General features: G+C 40.9%; 1 protein-coding gene across 2 annotated transcripts; it reads right to left on the reverse strand.

The window, feature by feature from the left end:
- Window positions 1–1248: 1248 nt before the first annotated feature.
- Window positions 1249–11839, reverse strand: treh (trehalase (brush-border membrane glycoprotein)). Of its 2 annotated transcripts, XM_063205243.1 has the most exons (16): window positions 11741–11839; window positions 10834–10934; window positions 9503–9650; window positions 9057–9144; window positions 8443–8543; window positions 7953–8045; window positions 6510–6626; window positions 6299–6421; window positions 6124–6173; window positions 5288–5491; window positions 4582–4799; window positions 3708–3819; window positions 3212–3324; window positions 2961–3014; window positions 2489–2654; window positions 1249–2287 (listed from the first exon to the last, which is right to left on the reverse strand). In XM_063205243.1, the coding sequence occupies exons 1-15, from the start codon at window positions 11809–11811 to the stop codon at window positions 2508–2510; spliced, it is 1740 nt and encodes a 579-aa protein (XP_063061313.1). In that variant the 5' UTR covers window positions 11812–11839; the 3' UTR covers window positions 1249–2287; window positions 2489–2507. The 2 variants fall into 2 exon arrangements, with proteins under 2 accessions (XP_063061313.1, XP_063061312.1); XM_063205242.1 differs by having other exon boundaries at window positions 1249–2654.
- Window positions 11840–20592: the final 8753 nt, after the last annotated feature.

The raw sequence follows: 20592 nt of genomic DNA on the forward strand, positions 1-20592 counted from the left end.
GCCGACAAATACACTTTTTGACTAAGATTAACATGCCCTGGATGAATGAAATTATTCACAGATACTGTAGTGCCGTGTTTCCCAACCAGGGGTACGTGCACCACTAGGGGTACGCGAGCACACTGCAGGGGGTACTTGGAAAAATGTTATTATTATAACAAATGTATGGAGCAGTCACATCAGGACAGAGAAAGCGATATAGAACATGAATTAGGGGGTACTCATGGCACAACTAAGAGGCTTAGGGGGTACGCAATACAAAAAAGGTTGGGAAACACTGGTGTAGTGTCCTGTCTTTGCTCTGTAATGCCTCTTTTCCACTGCCGTTTTTCTGGTAGGCCTACAGCTCGACACTTTTTCTATTCGAGTTGGCACTAAACAGCTCAATTGTAAGGCAAAAAGGGGCGTCCGAGTCGACTCGTGCTGTGTCAACCTGTATTCCTACCAGAAAACCAGCAGTGGAAAAGAGGCATAAGGTGAGAGGGGGTTGGAGGGCACTGAGGCTGCGTGTGTATCAACTACTGCCACACCCTCCAATGATGATTAACCACGATAATCAGAGACTAGTTCTACAACCCTGTAACACCAAAAACAACCCGACTTCATCTGCACACTCAACCAGAGACGGTCTATTATGAATTAAAAGAATCTTTGACTCAACACAGATGACTCCATAAGTCTGCACCAGTATCTGGTTGGCGAATGGTATGAATTACAGCTTATTTAGTGAATAATTGAAACAAATGTGGCACTACTGGCTTCTAGCTTCTGAATCCAGTGCGTCCATCACTGCTGCCCTCAAAAACAGACAGCTGCGTTATTTATTTCTTTGTGTGCTGTTCAAATACCAGAAGGTCTTTGGCACTCTCTCTCTCTCTCTCTCTGCCTACCCACTTAGAACTACACTTCATACGCAGCCTCACATGGAGGCGCGGCCATATTACGAGCCATCCCAAACCAATTAAGGAGAAGTAATTAGTGGTTTTTAGAGAATGCTCCAACAGCGAAGTCTTAATTTGCACAATATGTTTGTGTATTTGTTTGTGTGTGTGTGTGTGTGTGTCCTTGCAGCACCTAAAGTCAGTTGGTTCTCTGGCAACAATGCACCTATTCATTAGTGATTGGCAGGAAAATGCATAATGGCCGCAGGATCTCTATTGGAAAATATCACTATGACTTCCAGATTTTCCAAATGAAGAGAAAAATAACAAACAAACAAAAATTTGACAAAGATGTCGGCAAGCAGATTTATTGTTGACATCACCATTCATCAGTGTACTAAAAATAAAATAGACTTTATACAGCAAAAATGGTTCTTCTTCATTGCACAGATTTAATACTGATTGATCATTTTACAAAGCAGCATTATAGTATACAGTATCTTCTATAGGGACATACAATCAGGGATCCATGACACCACAGGGGGTCTTGCAGTGTAAAATTCACAAGCTCCTAAAAGAATCTTTGGAGGTCATTCAGTTGGTCACTATGGGGAAACCTCTACAGGTTCTCCAGGGAACCATCAAGAAAACTTTGCCGGTTCCTCTAAACTGGCAGGTTCAGGAGGTCAGACAGAGAGCCGTGCTGATGCCCATGGAGTGTTAACGGCTGGAGTGTGAATGTTCTGAACGTTCCGGAAAACAGAAACTTGGTTTGCGATGCGAATCGAAAAATTCTTGGGTTTTTCTTGACGTGGACATCAGCAGGTTCCCCCGGTTAACAATTGGTCACACATACAGAAAAGTTCAGAGTCCGGTATGAACATGGGTGGTTCGCTGGCAAACACTTTAGTTTCGAGTGTAACTGGTGCGGGCTTGGATATCTGCACCATCGTGGTCGGCCTAAAAACAGTAGAGGTTCTGTTACAGATGCCTGCAAGAACCATAGCAAATCACCTCAAAGAGTCCGTCAGAGAACTTTTAGAGGTTCCCCTAAAGTACCGAACTGAAGAACCTCCAACATCTCTTTGAGGATCTAATTAGTCAGTTTTTACAGTCTGTGACTGCAGGGGCTTACCCCTAAATGCTCAACATAACAACCCTTGCCCCACCACCTCCTGAGAAGGTTCCATAAATACTTCGCCTGAGAGAAATAAAGGAATTTTAAGGAACATTACAAAATAATTAACAACAAAGTTGTCACAAATGATTTGTGTGTAGAGTGATACATAAGTGATACATTAGCAAACGTTAAAGACCTTTTCTATCATGTCTTTTTCGGCAGTGAGATGAAGGGGACCAACTCATTTTCCATGATTACCATCATTTGCTCAGTCGTCATCATGATGCTTGTGTGGGGAGGGGAACAATTACCATTTTGTAAAGCTTGATATGGACCATGCATTTTGTGTCTGAAGTAAATAAATTGAATGTGACGATGACTGAAAATCACCAGTGATAAATGCAGTACAGTAGAGACGCAACACAACGTTGCATTAAACTGGCTTTTGGAAAGTAAGCAACACAGTACAAACAGCAACGGAGTGTACCTTCAGAAGCATGGTTTCTTCATCCCTGGATCAGGAGAATAAGAAGCAGCAGAAACTGGACCCAGATCAGTGAAGAAGCGTTGAGGGGAGCTGCGGCAGATTCAAGCCTGTCACCATATTGATTCAGGAGCCGCAGAGCGACACCATTGGTCCAGCCAAAGCCCAGCTGTGGAGAACACACAAACACACACACACACAGACACACACACACACACACACACACACACAAACACACACACACAATTAATTAAATCATTCAACCAATACTATATAGATGTCTTCAATATGCCGTTAGTCCTCTTTCAATTTAAACTATGTTGTAAATGTCTCGTCACAGCATAGTTTCACTATCATAGCACACTATCAAGGAAAAAAAACTAGAAAACACATAACATGTTAGTTACTATGTTATAAATATGCTACAGTGTACTTCTCTGCTTTTTAAAATAAAAATAACTGAAGTTGTGAGTACCTGGACGTCATACTCTCCGCCTCCTCCAGGCTTTCCCCCAGAGTTGACATCATACTATTAAAAACATAAAGAAAGAGAAGTTGAATGTTGGTAAGACGATGAAGATAAACTGTGATTCACTGCATATTGAAAAGGGTATATTATTTTAATACAGAACATTTTACTTGTGCATTATGACAAAACTGAGAGACTGATGAATAGGTCAAGATAGTTTGAGATCAAGACAGATGGAGAAGATTTTATTATGTAACCTTCTCAAACATGGCCTCATATTTTGTGTAGGCTGCCCAGTTCGTTGTAATCCACTTCTGAGCCAACTGGAAGGCCAGCTCTTTGGATTCCTCCAGGGGGATATCTGCTAAACCTGGTGAGCAAAGGAGAATGCAGCAAATGAAATATTAAACAGGAAAAAAGCACACAGTAAAATCTACTGGCATCATCCTCTAAAAGAAGGGTAACCTTGGGCTAACGTCAGTGTGCTGACTGTTGTGGATTTTGCAGACAAAGAAATACAGTATGAAACATACCCTACTATAAGTCAACAATACGTGTATATCCTCAGAAGCAGCTTAATTTAGTTTTTGGAAGTTCATTCACTTGAATGCACATTCAATTATAGATTACTGTTTACAATGACAAATAGCCCATACAAAAATTAATAGCCCAATATGAGCACAAAATAACCCATTTAGTATAAAACCCACATTTTGTACAATCCATCTAATGTATGCCATGTCATTAACTCACCTTGTATTAGCATGTGTTGAAGGGGCGGCCAGCCATTGGGCATGTCCCACTGTTCACCGCTGTTCTCAAAAGAGGTAGGCACTCCATAGTGATAGTCCAGCGCTCCGCTGTCCTGCACAATAAAGGATAATAAAAAGGTTGTGTTTTAAATCAAGAGGCTGTAAAATCAAACATGAAAAATATGTAAATGGATGCATCATCACACACACTAATCTCACACTAAGTCCGCTCATTTTAAATCTAATTGAACAAAAATGAAGGTCCGTTGGTTGAATAAAGGAAAGTACCGGTATTTTCCAATGTGTGGTGGTCTACACATTTGGGTGTTAAGAATATCTTTTGTTGGCTAGCTGTCTGGAGTTGTTGTGGTATCACATATCTATGACTATGCTCTGGACAAATTATTTTTCCGTTTCCAACCGTCCCATTCCCATACTCAAGGGGATTAGGTCATGCTGGGTTGCAAAAACTGCTGAGATAATTGTTCATACCACTCTCTGGGGAACTTAAATTAATATGCACAATCTACAATCTAAAAAAAGAAGTAATTATACTATATACTACAAGAGTATATGATTTCATTGTAGAAATCTCACACAATAACGAGATCCTCCAGAAATTAACAGTGCTTTGAAACTATGACAACATGTTGTTTTGATTCATTCAAAAGTCATCTTGAATTTCACGTGTACAAACTACAGGTGACATCATGAAGGCCTAAAACAAACGCACTGATTAAAATGATGAAGATTCTGCTTGCTCGTAAAACAACACAACTTGTGTCAACCTGTACAAGCTCTTCCTACCAGTCATTATCATGGACAAAAAATACAGCAACAACAGTGTGAAAAAGTGCAGCTCTGCTTGCTCTCACCTTGAGGTAATTAAAAGCCTTTAGTTGCATGTCGCTGTTCCTGAAGCAGTGGGCCCACAGGGGCGCCAGGTTTGACGGGTAGAAAGCAGCGTTGCGACTGTTGGTGAGCGTGTTGTAATCAAACCACGCGCCCTTGTCCGGGTCCCACAGCACCGCCTCAACAGCGGCCTGGCGAAGTTGGTGGGCTTCCTCATACACTTTGGCTGCAGCATGGTTTCCTGGGAAAATACATAAAGGAACAAAAATGAAAAGCCAGAGTGGAATCGAATCAACGTTGATGAAAAATGCATTCTTAAACAATTTGTTGCTGGCAACAGTGGTGATTGCACTGGAAAGGCTCATGCCTTACTGTCAGTAAACTCTTCGCATGTGCACATACGCCCACATGGCCGCACGCACAAATGCATGCACACACGCACGCACACACGCACGCGCGCGCGCAAGCGCACACACTTAAATGGATGGATCATTGCATTGTTACAGTCACTGACTTGCAGCCGAATTCCAACTATTAATGAAACAAAGATGGAAGACTAAAGCACACATACTGTAGCTATGCAAGATTTTATAGAAATGGACAACAGCCAAGCAGGTCCCCTGCACTGCATTCTGGTGTAACAGGATTCGAATACAACAATGCAGAGTTAGTATTCTGCTATTACAAAATTTGCACAGTCACCAGACATTTGTATGCATGTCATCTCACCTAATTCACGATGGAAAAAAGCTAATGTGAACTCGTTGAGGCAGAGAAAGGAGTTGAGGTCAGTGGGCACAATGGCGGAGGTGTGAGTGTCCTTCAGGCTGGCGGCACTTGGGGAGTCCTCCTCGCCAACGAACCATCGCGAACTGTAGTCCCATCCAGACTCTGCTCCGGCTTTAAGCTCTGTATATAACCTGATCTTCTCCTCTGTAGAAAGCAAAGTAGAGTAGAGTATCATTTATTAGAGAAGAGTAGAGTAGAGTAGAGTATCATTTATTAGAGAAGAGTAGAGTAGAGTAGAGTAGAGTATCATTTATTACAGTAGAGTAGAGTATCATTTATTAATCCTGAGGGAAAATTAAGGTGTCATAAATACAGAAGACATTACATACAAGACATTACAAACAACATTCCACATATAATGTATTAACAACATTCCACATATAATGTATTAACAAAATTGCTAACTCTTACATACATTCAGCCCAAGGCAAAAGACAATGTAGGTATGATACATAAACACTGAAAATCAATAACGGTCTGTGAATATTTTTATTCATAAAGCCGTGTAACCCAATAAATGAGTAGTGGACATGGCATAATAGGGCACCTTTAAAAATACACATTTTGTTCTTTAGGGACCAATGGATAGGCCTACAGGTCCAATAATACCACATGGAGTAGATGCTATATTAGTAAGGAAGGAATGTTTTTGTTGGTATCCTATCTGAACATCACATTACATACATTGCATTACACACAAACACTGCAACTCGGAAACCATGCAAAGAGGCTGGTACTAAAAACAGTATGAATACAAACATGAAGACATTCAGTACCTTCTGGTAGAAGTTCAGCAAGTTCTGCATCCACACTATAGGCCTCGGGTCTGTACCGGAGATGAGGGAAAATATGATAATATCCACATAATGCACAAGATTTGGAAATCATTTGCTTTGCAAGACATGAAATACTTCATGTTAGTCATATTTTAACTGTTCAAATAAACTTCACCTTGGTCCATCAACTTGCACATTGTAATGGTTCAGAGTGTAATTCGTGCCATTGACTGCCACAACCACAGAGCGGTTTGTCATCCAAAAGTTGTATTCCTTCTCCAAAGCTGGCAAAGCTTTCCTGAAGACAAAAAAAATCATTAAGTAAGAAAATTAAAGTGATATTGAACAGAGGATGACGGCTATCTGAACACATGGACCTTCTGTACCTCAAAAATTGTTCATCTTTTGTGGCTTGATAGTAATCCCGGACCATTGCAGTGAGAAACGGAGGCTGACTGCGACGCTCATAGTAAATCCGGTTTCCATTTGGTACAAAACCGTACCTGTGAATCAAGATGATCAGAAGTGTACAGTAGATCCAGAGTTTACGAATTTACAAATGTGATTCAAATACATTTGATTAATTATTAATGAGCATTCGTGGCCAGGTTTTTTTTTAAACTTTCAGCATCCTGGACTGACACTTTTGAAATCAACAGCGATTAGAGCTGGAGACTGGAGATGGACTGGTTATTCAACTTCTCTTAACTATTCAACTTCTGTTAACTATTCCAGTGGTTCTTAACCTTTTTTTCTCAACGCACCCCCTTACCTGTGCCCAAGACAAGTCGCGCACCCCCAACTCAAGCGTCTACACGTATATACACACTAAAAATATTTTTGTGATTAATTACAATGATTTTTGTAACATTAACCAATACCTTATGCCTTTACATGGGGACCAAAACATGTTTTAATTTGGTTTTCATTTGGCCTAATTATAATGTTCGTTTGCAGAATTTTGGTCACAACCTCAACACAAATAAAATCCCGCGCACCCCCTAAAATCTCTGGTGCACCCCCAGGGGGTGCCCACACCCAAGGTTAAGAACCACTGAACTATTCAACATCATATACATGCAACAACTTCATGTCCCACTCCGATCCCAGGACTTGTTAACCATAACCCACCACAGCGTCATTAACTATATCCTCTTTATTTAAGACAGTACTTAATCTCCTATAGCTCATCATATGCCTTAAGACACCATGATCATGTTTTCTTTTCTGTTCCAAGAATTTCCAAAGAGATTGGACGACGTGTATTTCAGTTTAAAGCCCCTTCTGACTGGAACAGCTTACCCTCCTCTTTAAGGTCCATTACATCTTTCCCTTCTTTTAAAGTATCCCTTCAGAACTACATTCAATCATCTGACCAATGTAGATGTTTCAGTTAAGTATGATCTGTGAAAAATGATATATGTTTTAGATTCTCCATAGAGTTATTTTCTTTCTCCCGTTGTCTATGTCTCAGTTTTCTTATATTTTGGTTCTATACACATGTATGAACATTATGGACATGAATATTTGTTTTGTGCTTTCTTTGGTTTTCTCCTCCTGTATTATGAAGAACTTTTTTAGCCATGGTATTAACTTTTATTTATTTATTTTTTGGTAAGAGATGGGGTGTGTGTGGTGGGGAAGAGCTGCAGTGTGTGTGAATATCTGTAATGTGTGTGTTATATATGTTTTTTTGAGGACCCTCTCGAAAACGAGATTTTTATCTCAAGAGGCTATCCTCCAATAAAGAAAGAAATTTGAAAAAAAAAAAAATCTCTGCTACAGCAAACTATGAAAATATTTTGTTAAAAAAAACGTTATATGCTCACTTGTCAATCAGGTAAATAAAGTTCTCTATCATCCCTCGTGCAGTGTCCTTCATGTCACAGACCAGCAGACCATCAATGACCCAGAAGGTGTCCCTGTAGATGAATAGAATGCCAATGACGCTTCTTCAAACCAAAGTGAACAAGAAACATGTTGCATGTGACAAAGATGTAAGTTAGCCTCATGGCTATAATCCCGTATATTTTGCATTCTGTTTAAATGCTATTAATATACGCTGTCCCTTTGTTAAATAAATAGACTTCAAACTTCAAATAAATGCTACAATTCATAGTGCCAAACTTCATCCAATCAGAGAACAAGAGGTTTTTGTGATTTATAAAAAGTTTTGTGGTGTATACAAAAAACTTCTCTTGACAGAAAATGGTATCCCTTCAATGTAATTTTCTTTCAATTAACACTTGTCGCACAAACTACACAACTGGCATTAAGGAAGCAATTTCCTCAGCTTATAAATTGTACTGCAATGCTCACCAGTAGTAGAGCTCCCTGAAACGACCTCCTGGAACAATGACCGGGTTAGGGGTGTAGATATAGGAGTACTGCTCAGAATGGCTCTTGACATCCTTGCTGACCTACAATAGACCACAACACACATTTTTACTACAATGAGGACCCGTTTCTCAAGTTCAATAAATGATTATGAACACCATTGTGTTATCTGAAGGACAACATTCACATCTCAGCACCAGTAAAGTCAGCTATGTACAGTATGAGGATGCAGTGAAATGCTGTAGGACATCACCAAGTTGAAGATGATCCGTGTATGATCTATTATACAATGTTAAGGTGGGCCTTTTAATTGCATGTTAAAATTACAAATATACTATAGGAGGATGGGAATATCAATGTGCAATTTAGACCATTTTCCTAGCCTAGTAAACTAGACAAACCCGCCTAGAGGCCAAAAATATTTTTGCCTAGTGAGTTGGTCTAACCCTGGTCCAAGAAAGATCACCACAACAGGCACCAGCTCAGGCCCACCAATCATAATGCCCCATCTATTAACAAATGCCCCACATACTAGACAATATCTTGACAGTGGATAGTACATTTGTTACACATCTAAGTATTACATTTCCATTTACCGTTCGGCCAAGAGACTTCCACAGCAAATGAAGCTCATCAGCCCATGTATACAGATTGGGGTCCTTAATCTTTGAAAGGAATGATGGTCTGAAAAAGGGAAGGCATTCAGAGGGGTCACATTATTATACGTGTACCAACTGTATGTTAGGCAGCTAGTAGCACTTTTAGCAATATTAAAAATGTAAGCATGTTTACATAGAGAAGGAGCTTCTTTCCTCATGCTATTTGTTTACTTAATTCCTCTTAATTGATTTGATTGAACACGTGCACACACACACGCACACACACACACACACACACACACACACACACCTTTCTTCTGCACACTTGATTTGCACCGGCCATTCATTTCAGCACATGCGACACAAAAGTGTCTCTATTTACATGACAAATAAATATCCTTGTATCCTTGTAGTGAAACGTGCAAAATAATATACAAGCTAACTTGTCATGCCAGTCAGGTGGAGTCCAAGGTTGAAGTTCCTTCCCTGGTTCATCAAAGAACCTTTTCACAAACTCTTGGAGTTTATCACGGGGGACCGCCTGACCAGGGGCCTCAGATGCCAACTGGTGAAAAGCAGCGAGCACCTCATCTGTAGAGTACAATCATGTTGAAATCATCAGCAGCTGAGGAAGCCAAACACACGGCATGTTATGTACACAGTCAAATTTGATGTGAATGAATCTTAGGTCACATTGTTCAACGAAGAATAATGAATTGCTACCCAACATGGACAGTGTAAAGAACTTAACTGCCTGATTCAGAGGCAGACATCCCAGTTTCAGAGGATTAAAAGTGCCACATACTGTACTGTATTTGTCCCAGCAAATTCACTCAACTAACTGACCCTTTGAGTGCTGTGCTCCAGTCAAGCATATGAATTAGCAAATGAGATGTGTACTACAAGATCTAACCTGATGGAACTGAACAGTCTGATGTGAAACCAAATATCCCTATGGGACAATAAAGAATCTAATCTGAAACAACAAAATGAAAGAAAAAGTGAAAGAAAGCCCATTGGGAAACTCCAACTCCCATTGTCATTGTGACACAGCACTCCACAGCACACAAGTGAACACTGCACACAACGAAATTGCATTTATGCCTCACCCGTGCAAGGGGGCAGCCCTCAGTGGCGCCCCATGGGGAGCAGTGCGGTGGGACGGTACCATGCTCAGGGTACCTCAGTCATGGAGGAGGATGGGGGAGAGCACTGGTTGATTACTCCCCCCACCAACCTGGCGGGTCGGGAGTCGAACCGGCAACCTCTGGGATGCAAGTCTGACGCCCTAACCGCTCACCCATGACTGCCCAAAATCACAAAACACAGCAGGAATACAGTAAGCCTAAATCGCAGAATGAATACATGACCAGAGTTTAAATTGCTCAAGCCCACTTCTGGTTCCATTTAAAGTGAAGTGAAAAAAAGTGAAAGCCCAACTGGGAAACTCCAACTCCCATTGTCATTGTGACACAACACTACAGAGCACACCAGTGAACACTGCACAATACAAAATTGCATTCATACATCACCCGTGCAAGGGGGCAGCCTCGAATGGCGCTCCAAGGGAGCAGTGCGGCAGGACAGTACAGTAACAGGATACTTGTCATGGAGAAGGATGGGGGAGAGCACTGGTTAATTACTCCTCCCACCAAACTGGCGGGTCGAGAGTCGAACCGGCAACCTTTGGGCTACAAGTCTGACACCCTAACCGCTTACCCATGACTGCCCATTTGCCTATACCCCAGGTACAAACAAACAAACACTCACATACCAGGAGGAGACAGCAGCCTCATGTCCACAAAGTGCTTGTTGTCAGTGAAGAGTTTAGCCATTTGCACCTGTCTCAGCAACTCCCCAGTGCAGTAGATCTCACTGCCAGACAGAGAGTAGAGTAGAGTAGAGTAGAGTAGAGTAGAGTAGAGTAGAGTAGAGAAGAGTAGAGAAGAGTAGAAGAGAACAGAGGGAAATGAGATCACCCATTGTTTATATTTCAGATTTGTGGGGTTTACATTTACTTACATTTCAATAATTGCATATAAAACTGTGGATAAGGGATTGGTTATAAAACCAACATTTGATATAGGCTATTATTAATAACATAAGGCCTATGGGCAAATGTATCTGCCCATGACTAAGGTCTCACATCCAAGACCTATTTCATGATCTAAACCAGTAGCCTAGGGCATGTGGCAAAAGAACCACAAGTATAAAGCATAGCCTGTGCTGAAGAGGGTCGCCATCCAACAACTTTAGGGCTACTACATTAATGATGAATTAATTTGAATAATCAGTGAATGAATAGGCTCATGACAAGGTTCCACTGTTCATTTCTAAACCTGTGCATTCACAAGAATGTTTAACCAGCTCGTTCTCAAAGGTTTGCGCTTGTTTATAACAGATATGGGGACGACCTTTAATCTGTGCATAACTTTAACACCCTGGTGAAATGCATTAAGCATTATGGTAGGTTTGTGCTCACAAGTTTACACACCCTGACCGAATTTGGGATTTTTGGTCATAGTAAGAGCAACTTGGATAGCCAATAGTTTCTAATGAATAACGCACTATGACGACGTTATAAAAGTAGCCATGCAGATCGACCCTTTTCATAGCATGCCACGAGATACCGACTTCACTATAGAACTTGTTTCAAGGTTTCGCGTGACCTCCAACCTTACCTTTCACACGGCGGTGGCAATTCGTGTCCTTGAACAAAGAAAAAACAAAACACTAAGCATATTGCCTTCATAGTCTGACGCACACTTGAGTAAAATGAATGTAGCCTAACAAGCGATGAGCGTCAGCATGCACCCAAACACTTCACAGGTCACTTCACAGGCGCGCGCCAGAACTTCATACCGATATCAATATCGGTATGAAGTTCTGGCGCGCGCCTGTGAAGTGACCTGTGAAGTGTTTGGGTGCATGCTGACGCTCATCGCTTGTTAGGCTACATTCATTTTACTCAAGTATGTGTCAGACTATGAAGGCAATATGCTTAGTATTTTGTTTTTTCTTTGTTCAAGGACACGAATTGCCACCGCCGTGTGAAAGGTAAGGTTGGAGGTCACGCGAAACCTTGAAACAAGTTCTATAGTGAAGTCGGCATATCGTGGCATGCTATGAAAAGGGTCGATCTGCATGGCTACTTTTATAACGTCGTCATAGTGCGTTATTCATTAGAAACTATTGGCTATCCAAGTTGCTCTTACTATGACCAAAAATCCCAAATTCGGTCAGGGTGTGTAAACTTGTGAGCACAAACCTACCATAATGCTTAATGCATTTCACCAGGGTGTCAACCCTGCCCTTCCCTACAAGATAATCAGTTGTGTACTGACAGGATAACGGAGGAGAGCCGGAGACGTTATTACTAAACTGGCAGAGATGGTTTATTTTCACTTTCAGCCAAACACTTTGGGATGTTCTGCAACTCAGTAGGCTACAATTGTGTAGTGCAGGGAGTGGGCGTTTATTTTGGTTCAAGGGCCACATTTGGTTAGAATATGGACCTAAGGGCCAGATGTGGCAGGCAAGTTGCTTGCCAATAGTAAAAAAAATATACACAGGCATAACTTGAGCTTTTCATTGCTACACGTGATGAAATGCATTTAGATGAATAGTGATTAAGGTAGCCTTGACTAAACCAACAAGTTGTTGGGTGAGATTGCACTTTTAAAGGTACGCTGTGCAGGAAATGGTCAAAAAAGGTACTGCAACTATGCTGCTCATTGAAACTGTGATGCCTATTGCCAAATTTGATCTTTACATGAAAGTTTACTGAGTAATAAACAAATATTTCCTAGTATGGTCCAAGTAGAGTCATTTTTGCAGCTAAAAATGGCTATTTTTGGAAATTCAAAATGGCGGACCATGGAGAAGATCCCCCTTTTCATGTATGAAAAGTGCAATTTTTCCAGTCATAATGAATACTTAGAATTTGATGGTGGTGGTAAGTATTCCTTAAAAAGGTAACATTAGTGAATGGGCAGCATGCATTCTGGAAATAAACAACTAAAAATCTCACACAGTGTCCCTTTAAAGTAACCTTTCTTGTAGGCCTATATTCTCTGTGGGTCAGATGAAATTTCTCTGCAGGCCGCATGCGCCTGGGTCTGATTTTCCCCCCAAATTAACAGGATCATCGTGGAATTGTCTGCAAACTTCTCTGACAGTTTCATATAAATTCTATCTGCTGTCTTTGCGCAATAATGGGATTCCTCCTCACACAAATTCATCATAACCCCAAACCCAATTAATGAATGTCTATCTTTAGCGGTGGAGTAAATATAAAGGCTGGCCAAAAAAGTCACCACCAACAACAAAAGGTCAAACACTTATTGTACATTTTCCAGCTAACATGGCGAAGATCCACCTTTTGTAGGCATATTAAAAAAAAAAAAACTTAAATCATACTAGTAATTTTTAACATTTTATTTAGTAAACTAAATATTCATGGAGAAAAATCAAATATACAGCTCCTGGCCAAAAAATAGAATAACATGAAAAAGTTCATTTCCATAATAGGTCTAAAATCAATAATGTTAAACTAAAAATGGCAGGAACATTGCATGGCAGTTATGGAAGTCCAGATATCCTTGATGCTTTGCAGTCCGCTGTTTTTTCTTATTTTGATCTGGTGACCCACACTTCCCTCTTCATTATACCCCGTACACTTCCATGTCACATTTTGGTGCTTTGGTGATGGACATTCTAACTCACCAGAAATAAATCCCCATTGAAAATAAATGGGATGTTATGTCTGGTGGTGAGTTAGAATGCTCATAACACCAAAGCACCAACATGTGGTATGGTAATCTATGGGGTATAATCAAGAGGGAAGCATCAAGGACATCTGGGATTCCATAACTCCCATGCAATGCCCCTACCATTGACTTCAATGTTAAACATATTATGGTAGTGATTGAGTCAAAGAGATTCTTAACCAAATATTTAACATTGACATGTCATTTAGGAGGTACCATATTTCATCTGATTTGATGTGACCAAAACGGTTTTCTTTTTTCCCTAAAGAAAATGGTGATTTTAATATAATATTCTAATTTTGTGAACACCTCCCTTTATGGTTTTGTTGTGCTGGAAGGCCAAAATATGTAAGAATAAACAAATTCATTATAGTCAGGGCTCGAGTTGTAGGGGGATGAGGGGGGGATGCCATCCCCCCTACAATCAAAATGGTCTAAAATCATACCCCTTAATGAAAATGGTCAAAAATCATCCCCCTCTAAAACAGGCATTCCTTCTTCGCATATTGAGTCAAAGTTGCACTTTTAACAACTACATTTTCAAAATGTACTCGGGGGACAAACCCCTGAACCCCCAATAATCATAATAATCCATCTCTGACCATCCGCCCTGGGCCCCTGGTTTGATTTTACAACTCGACCACTGATTATTGTAATAGGTCAAAATGTGGGCAATGAATCTATAATCCATGAAAATGTAACATTATTGATGGAATTATGGAAATGAATCAACTTTTTTGGCCAGGAGCTGTACGTAGGACAGTTTCAATGAAAATAGGAGTTGCAATACCTACTCTGGCCACCATCCTGCATAGTGCACCTTTAAATGAATATTACGTTTAATAAATAAATAAAAAATACTAGTATGACCAAAGTACAGTATGTTTTCCAGCTAAATATGTCTATTTCTGGAAATTCAAAATGACTGGAGTCAGTGGTGGCCAACTCATGTGTAAATGATATCTTGTGGTCCCTTAACCACTAAAGCAATGACTTGCTCCTCATTTATTTAACAGACAACAAATGTCAAAAAGACACACCCCATTGTTCTGTAAAAATGTTTTGAGAGGGGTCAAATCATGGCCATAAGCAATTGTAATTGGGGATATGCTGGAGAAGACCTAACCCAGCGTTCAGAGTCAGACTATACCATCAACACAAAACCTTGGTGAAAACTCAATACAACCCCGGAAGGAAATAAATGCAGACACTGCAGAAGACTAAAGAAAATACATCAAATATGTGTTGTTGTAAACAAAGCGTAAGGGGGTCCAACATTAGTGAGTGTTGCTTTTTTTTGGGCTAGGCAGTGTATATTGGCCTAAATCTATGTTGTAAATGGCACCAGGGTGGCCAGATGAGGCTGATGATTTCCAGCCCCAATAGATGTTCAAAACCCGCCTGGAAGCACTAAATCCAGCCCAATTCTTTTGATTTCTATGGCCAAAAATTGAGCGTTTTTTTCCTCCAAATCCATTTTTTCCCTGCAGACGGCCACCCTAAGCAGCCCAATTGGGCGGGAAACCGCCCAATCTGGCAACACTGAATGGCATTATCATTGCTAATGCAGCAAGGTAAGGTAACTTTATTTGTACCCGAAGGTAGATTTGGTTGCAGGCAAAAGTAGCAAAAGCTTACACAGATAACAAAGTACTGACACACAAATAACTTCCACCAACAGCCCAATACTAATGACAGTGACAACGGACAATAACAAAACAAAACAAGGACAACAAAAACAAAAACATGACAGACAGCAGACAAGTGCTCCAAACCAGGATATGAAGAAGAATAATAAACAATAAATATATAAATATGTATATAAAAACTGGGGAAAACCTTAAAATGTTGGACTCATGTGCTATTCAGTGTTTTAATAGCAGAAGGGATAAAACTGCATCTATACCTCTTAGTTTTGCAGGCCGGCATTAGGAACCTACGACCTGAGGGGAGAGGCTGAAATTCACCATATAGTGGGTGGGATGTATCATTTAAGATAGACCCCGCCAGTCTCTGCAACTGCCTACTGTAGAGAGACTCCATGTTGAGCTGTGATTCTCCAATTAATTTACCAGCCCACTTCACAATCTGATTAAGGGAATTTCTGTTTTTGAGGGGTAAGTTGCTGAACCATGACACAAGGCTAAAGGACAGAATTGACTCAATAAAACATCTGTAAAACATGGTTAGCAGCTTTTTATCTATATGGAAGGATGACAGCTTCCTTAGGCAATGTAGGCGCTGGTTCGCCTTTTTATACCCAGTTTCACAGTGTGCCACAAAGGTGAGCTTACTGTCGATTGTGGTCCCAAGATATTTATAATTGTCAACACATTCCACTACCTGACCTTTTATGGTAGTTGGTTCCTTATTAGTGGCGTGTTTTCTAAAGTCCACATACATGTTTTTTGTTTTAGAAATATTCAGTTGTAGAAAGGACTGCTCACACCAATCTACAAACTCCTGAACAATTGGACCATGACCCGTGTCCTTGTCCTTTAACAGACTGACAATAACTGAGTCATCTGCATATTTCAGAATATATCGGTCCTCCTGGCTACTGCGACACATATTGGTGTAGAGGATAAACAAAAGCGGGGACAGAACACAACCTTGAGGCGAGCCCGTGGAGGTAGAGATCTGGTCAGATAGCACTCCATTGACCCGCACTCTTTGTGTCCTGTCAGTTAAAAAATGCAGCACCCAGCCCAAGATATTCCTGCTCAGTTTAAATTGCTCCAGAAGTCTTTCAATTAAAACATGGGGCTGAATCGTATTGAAGGCAGAGGAGAAATCAATAAATAATAGTTGGGCGTGTGCTCCCTTGCCTTCTAAATGTTTTAAAAGCAAATTCATCAGGGATACAGTTGCATCCTCAACGCCTCTGTAGGGCCTATATGCAAACTGGAATGGGTCGAGATCAGACTGGGTATTCATTAAAATAACATTTCTTACCAATTTTTCAAACGCTTTCATTACCAGTGAGGTCAGAGCAATAGGCCTAAAATCGTTCTCGACTTTGGGACACCTCGTCTTGGGAACAGGGACAATTATTGCATCTTTCCAACATTTAGGGACATGGCAATTTTTTAAAGACTTGTTAAAAATGTAATTAAAAACTGTACACAATTCGTTAGAACATAGCTTAAGCACCCTACCACAGATATTATCAGGACCACAGCTTTTGTTTGGGTTAGTAAAACGTAGAGCTTTTTCAACTGAGCCCTTATTTATTACATAGTGCAATAATTGTATAACCCCATGCAACACTTAGTACCTTTGACCGCACATTTCAACAGTGGCTTCATAATGCCATGAGACATACCATACATAAATATTTCAACACTTCCAAATCAGCAAACAGCAAGAAAGCCAAGAGTGGATTGCAGTGAGTTTTTATTTTGGAACAGAAACTTTTTCATGTGAAACAACATCAGATGTTATCACAGTTATTTAACTTATCACATAGTTTATTAAAACATAGCGACTCACTGAGACTTCCAATTCAATATTTTGGTGGGGCAGAAAACAAAGAAACAATTTCTCAAGGCAAAGCTGCCCTTCAAATGTTTAGGCCAAGGTCAACGTTACATTAATTTGAAGTAGTGAGAACAAAAATTTGCTCAATTGAAGGGTGTGTACTTCTCACTTTTTAACCAAAACATGAATATCCCACTTTTTTTTGTTCTTTTTTATCCACCCATCCCTCCTCTGGCTAATGCATCCATAACCATTAGCACCACTGTAGCAGGTGCAGTCAGTCATGTAGCATGGCCACGTTACAACTGTATCTGAAAGTTAAGGACCTTGGCCTTACTAAGACATGAAAGGACTAGTGATTGGATACTCCGTGGAGTTCACCAAAGAGCATCACATCACTGGGCCTTTCACATCCTAGCAAGGCCAGGATAATTGACTGAGATACAGCCACAGATGGAGCAAGGTTCTGGATGCATCAGGGCAGCAACATCCCACCCATGAAACAAACAAACAAACAAAAAAACATTAAAATAAAACAATCTTTGAAGAATGAGACGGATAAAAGTGGCTTGCTTGGTAAGATGCTCTCCATCTCATTCTTAAAAGCCCACACACTCACGCTCACACACACTCAGACAGACACACCCACTCACTCACTCGCTCGCTGGCTCACTCGTACGCACACGCACACACACGCTCGCAGGCAAACACGCTCTCAGGCAAACACACACACTCGTGCTCGCAGGCAAACACACACACACACACACACACACGCAGGCAAACACGCACGCACGCACACACACACACACACAAACATGCGCACACTTTCCCTTGGCTCTTGCAGCACAGTAACTGCCAGGGAAAAAAAACCCATTGGGGTATTTTTGATACCTGCCAACAACTTTTGCTGCAAACAGAGGGAAACACAGGTAGCTGCCAATAACCTGCGACCAGGCCCCGATTCTCTCTGCTATTCACACAGATCTCCCATCCCCCCACCCAATAAAAACGTAAGACCCATAGATGTGTGTGCAATAAAGGGGGCACATAGCAGAAAGAACAAGGGCCTAGAGTTCCACTGACCATTTATTTTGATCAAATACGGGACGATTTTTTTCAGCCCTCTCCACCCCCCAGCTCCAATTCTTTTTTTGTTTTTGTTCCGATTCTGCCCCCAAATGTGGACAAATCTGAGATGTTCAAAACCAGGAATACTTACATTTGCTGATGAACAGTGGAACTCCAATATGAGCATCTTACAGTTAACAGGGGAAACTGCTACAAGTTGGGCTTTAGGGCAGATGTTAAGTTTTAGCAGTTCTGAACATCGATACATAGTAACCTCCCCCAATAATAAGCTTCCCTCCCCTCCAGCCCACCCCATCCCTCCCCACCCTGCCCCAAACGCAAATTGCCAAAAAAAAAAGCAGCAGCAGCAGGGGAAAAACAAAAAAACAAAGTGCCCTTGACTCAGTATCCCAACCACAATATTGTATCCCAGGCATAGTGCTAAAGGGGTTATTCTTTGCTACACACACAAAATAACGTCGTAGGTGTGTGCTGGCCTCAATACCTTCATATGACACCATACCTAGCACATACCACCCAACACCCCTTCCCTCCCCTCCCCAAAAAATAAAACAACCCAATCCTCCTGCTGCCTCGTTATTGTAGGCCGACAGCTGATGTAGTGTAATCATTAGTGCAGTCAGACCCTTTAGATCAACGTACGCTGCCCAGTTTTATATTGCATTTGAGCAGCAATGAGCGTTTTTTTTAAAGCCAAACAAGGTGGCCTCCAATCAATTTTAGTGTTCTATATACTTTCAGACTATATTTTTCCTTTTTCTTTACCCCCCTTCCAACATTTTTTTTTGCAGCAAAGAGCTCACAACAGTATCGACACTTGCGTGTACTCACTTGCAGAAGTTATTTTAGTGCATATGGCAGTGAGGAGACCAATGTAACAGCATTATCGAATATACCAATTTACAAACTGCCAATTTAGCTGCACTGCAGCATAGTCTTACACTACATGATGCAAAAAAAAATTTATGTTGTGAGGGAGTCATTGGGACTTCTTGACACAGAAGCCACTTTGACAAGGGTCTGCCTAACACTGCACATCTGTATTACTAAATGCAGAGCAAGTGAATTATGTTCGTACAAGGCTTATAGTTTTTAGCAGTCTAAAGATTAGGAGTTTCTGTCAACACTGGTTTTTAGGATGCCTGCGTAACAATTTAAATTAAAACAAAGTGCCAAGATGTAAACCAATTGCAAAAAATGTGAGGAAACCTCAACCTACCTTCTCTTTCCTGCATCACTAAATCGACCTTAAATCAATAAATAAATTGTCTAATTTACTGCCCAATGGCAGAGGAGAATGGGGTCGGGAACACTTTGGTATCAGTACATTTATACATTAAAAGAAAAAAAAAGAAAGGAAAAAAAAAAAGAAAAAATGCTGACAGAAACAGTGCTGACAGAACCCCAATCTTCAGAGATGCTGTAGTCATCACTAAGCCTTTCAGTACATTTTTAAAACAATCCTTAAAAATGAAAGTATTTACAAAAGTTTACAGTGTGCCACGTCAGCAGTGAAGATGGCACCTTTTTTGAAGTTAGAAGACTAGCCACCAGTTAAGAATGTCACTCTTTGGGGATTTAGAACATTTTCCCCTCCAGATTCCATCAGGAAGGAACCACGGTTGACAGGAGACTCACGACAGTCTTGAGTGTGCTGCTGCTTATGTTGCTCATCACAGTCTGCAGAATGAGGACTGAAGAGGAGAGGCTGGGTCTCTTAAAAGTACATGTGTCCACACCAAATGAATTTAACAGCCAGAACCTGCTATTAGGGGAAAACGCTGGAGTTCCACCCACCAGGAGTTGAGCAGGGGTGTGTGTGTGTGGAGAAAAACGTTTATCCATGTCTCACACTGCAGTGTTGTATCCGACTGCCATGGCGACATTGTACGAACATCCGAGTCTTTTGGGTGGATATGCAGTTCAGTCGGCTGCTATTCAGTTCTGTGATTCGCTTTCCCCCCCATTCAACAGGCCTTCAGAATATATGTTCTGGCTTTTCTCTTTAGCTCACTGTGACTGATCTTCAAAAAATAAAAAGTCTCAGCTCAAATCTATTCATAAACTCGAGAGGGGAAAAAAGAAAAAGAAAAACTGGCGAAGGGGTATGGTGAGATGGGGGGAGGGGGGGTGCGTTGTCTACATGTGGGCGCAACAGGTTGTGTGTAAAGTGGAAGACGCCCAAAGCACAATGG

The sequence above is a fragment of the Engraulis encrasicolus genome, chromosome 8, assembly GCF_034702125.1.
Source record: "Engraulis encrasicolus isolate BLACKSEA-1 chromosome 8, IST_EnEncr_1.0, whole genome shotgun sequence".
NCBI classification, from domain to species: Eukaryota; Metazoa; Chordata; class Actinopteri; order Clupeiformes; family Engraulidae; genus Engraulis; species Engraulis encrasicolus.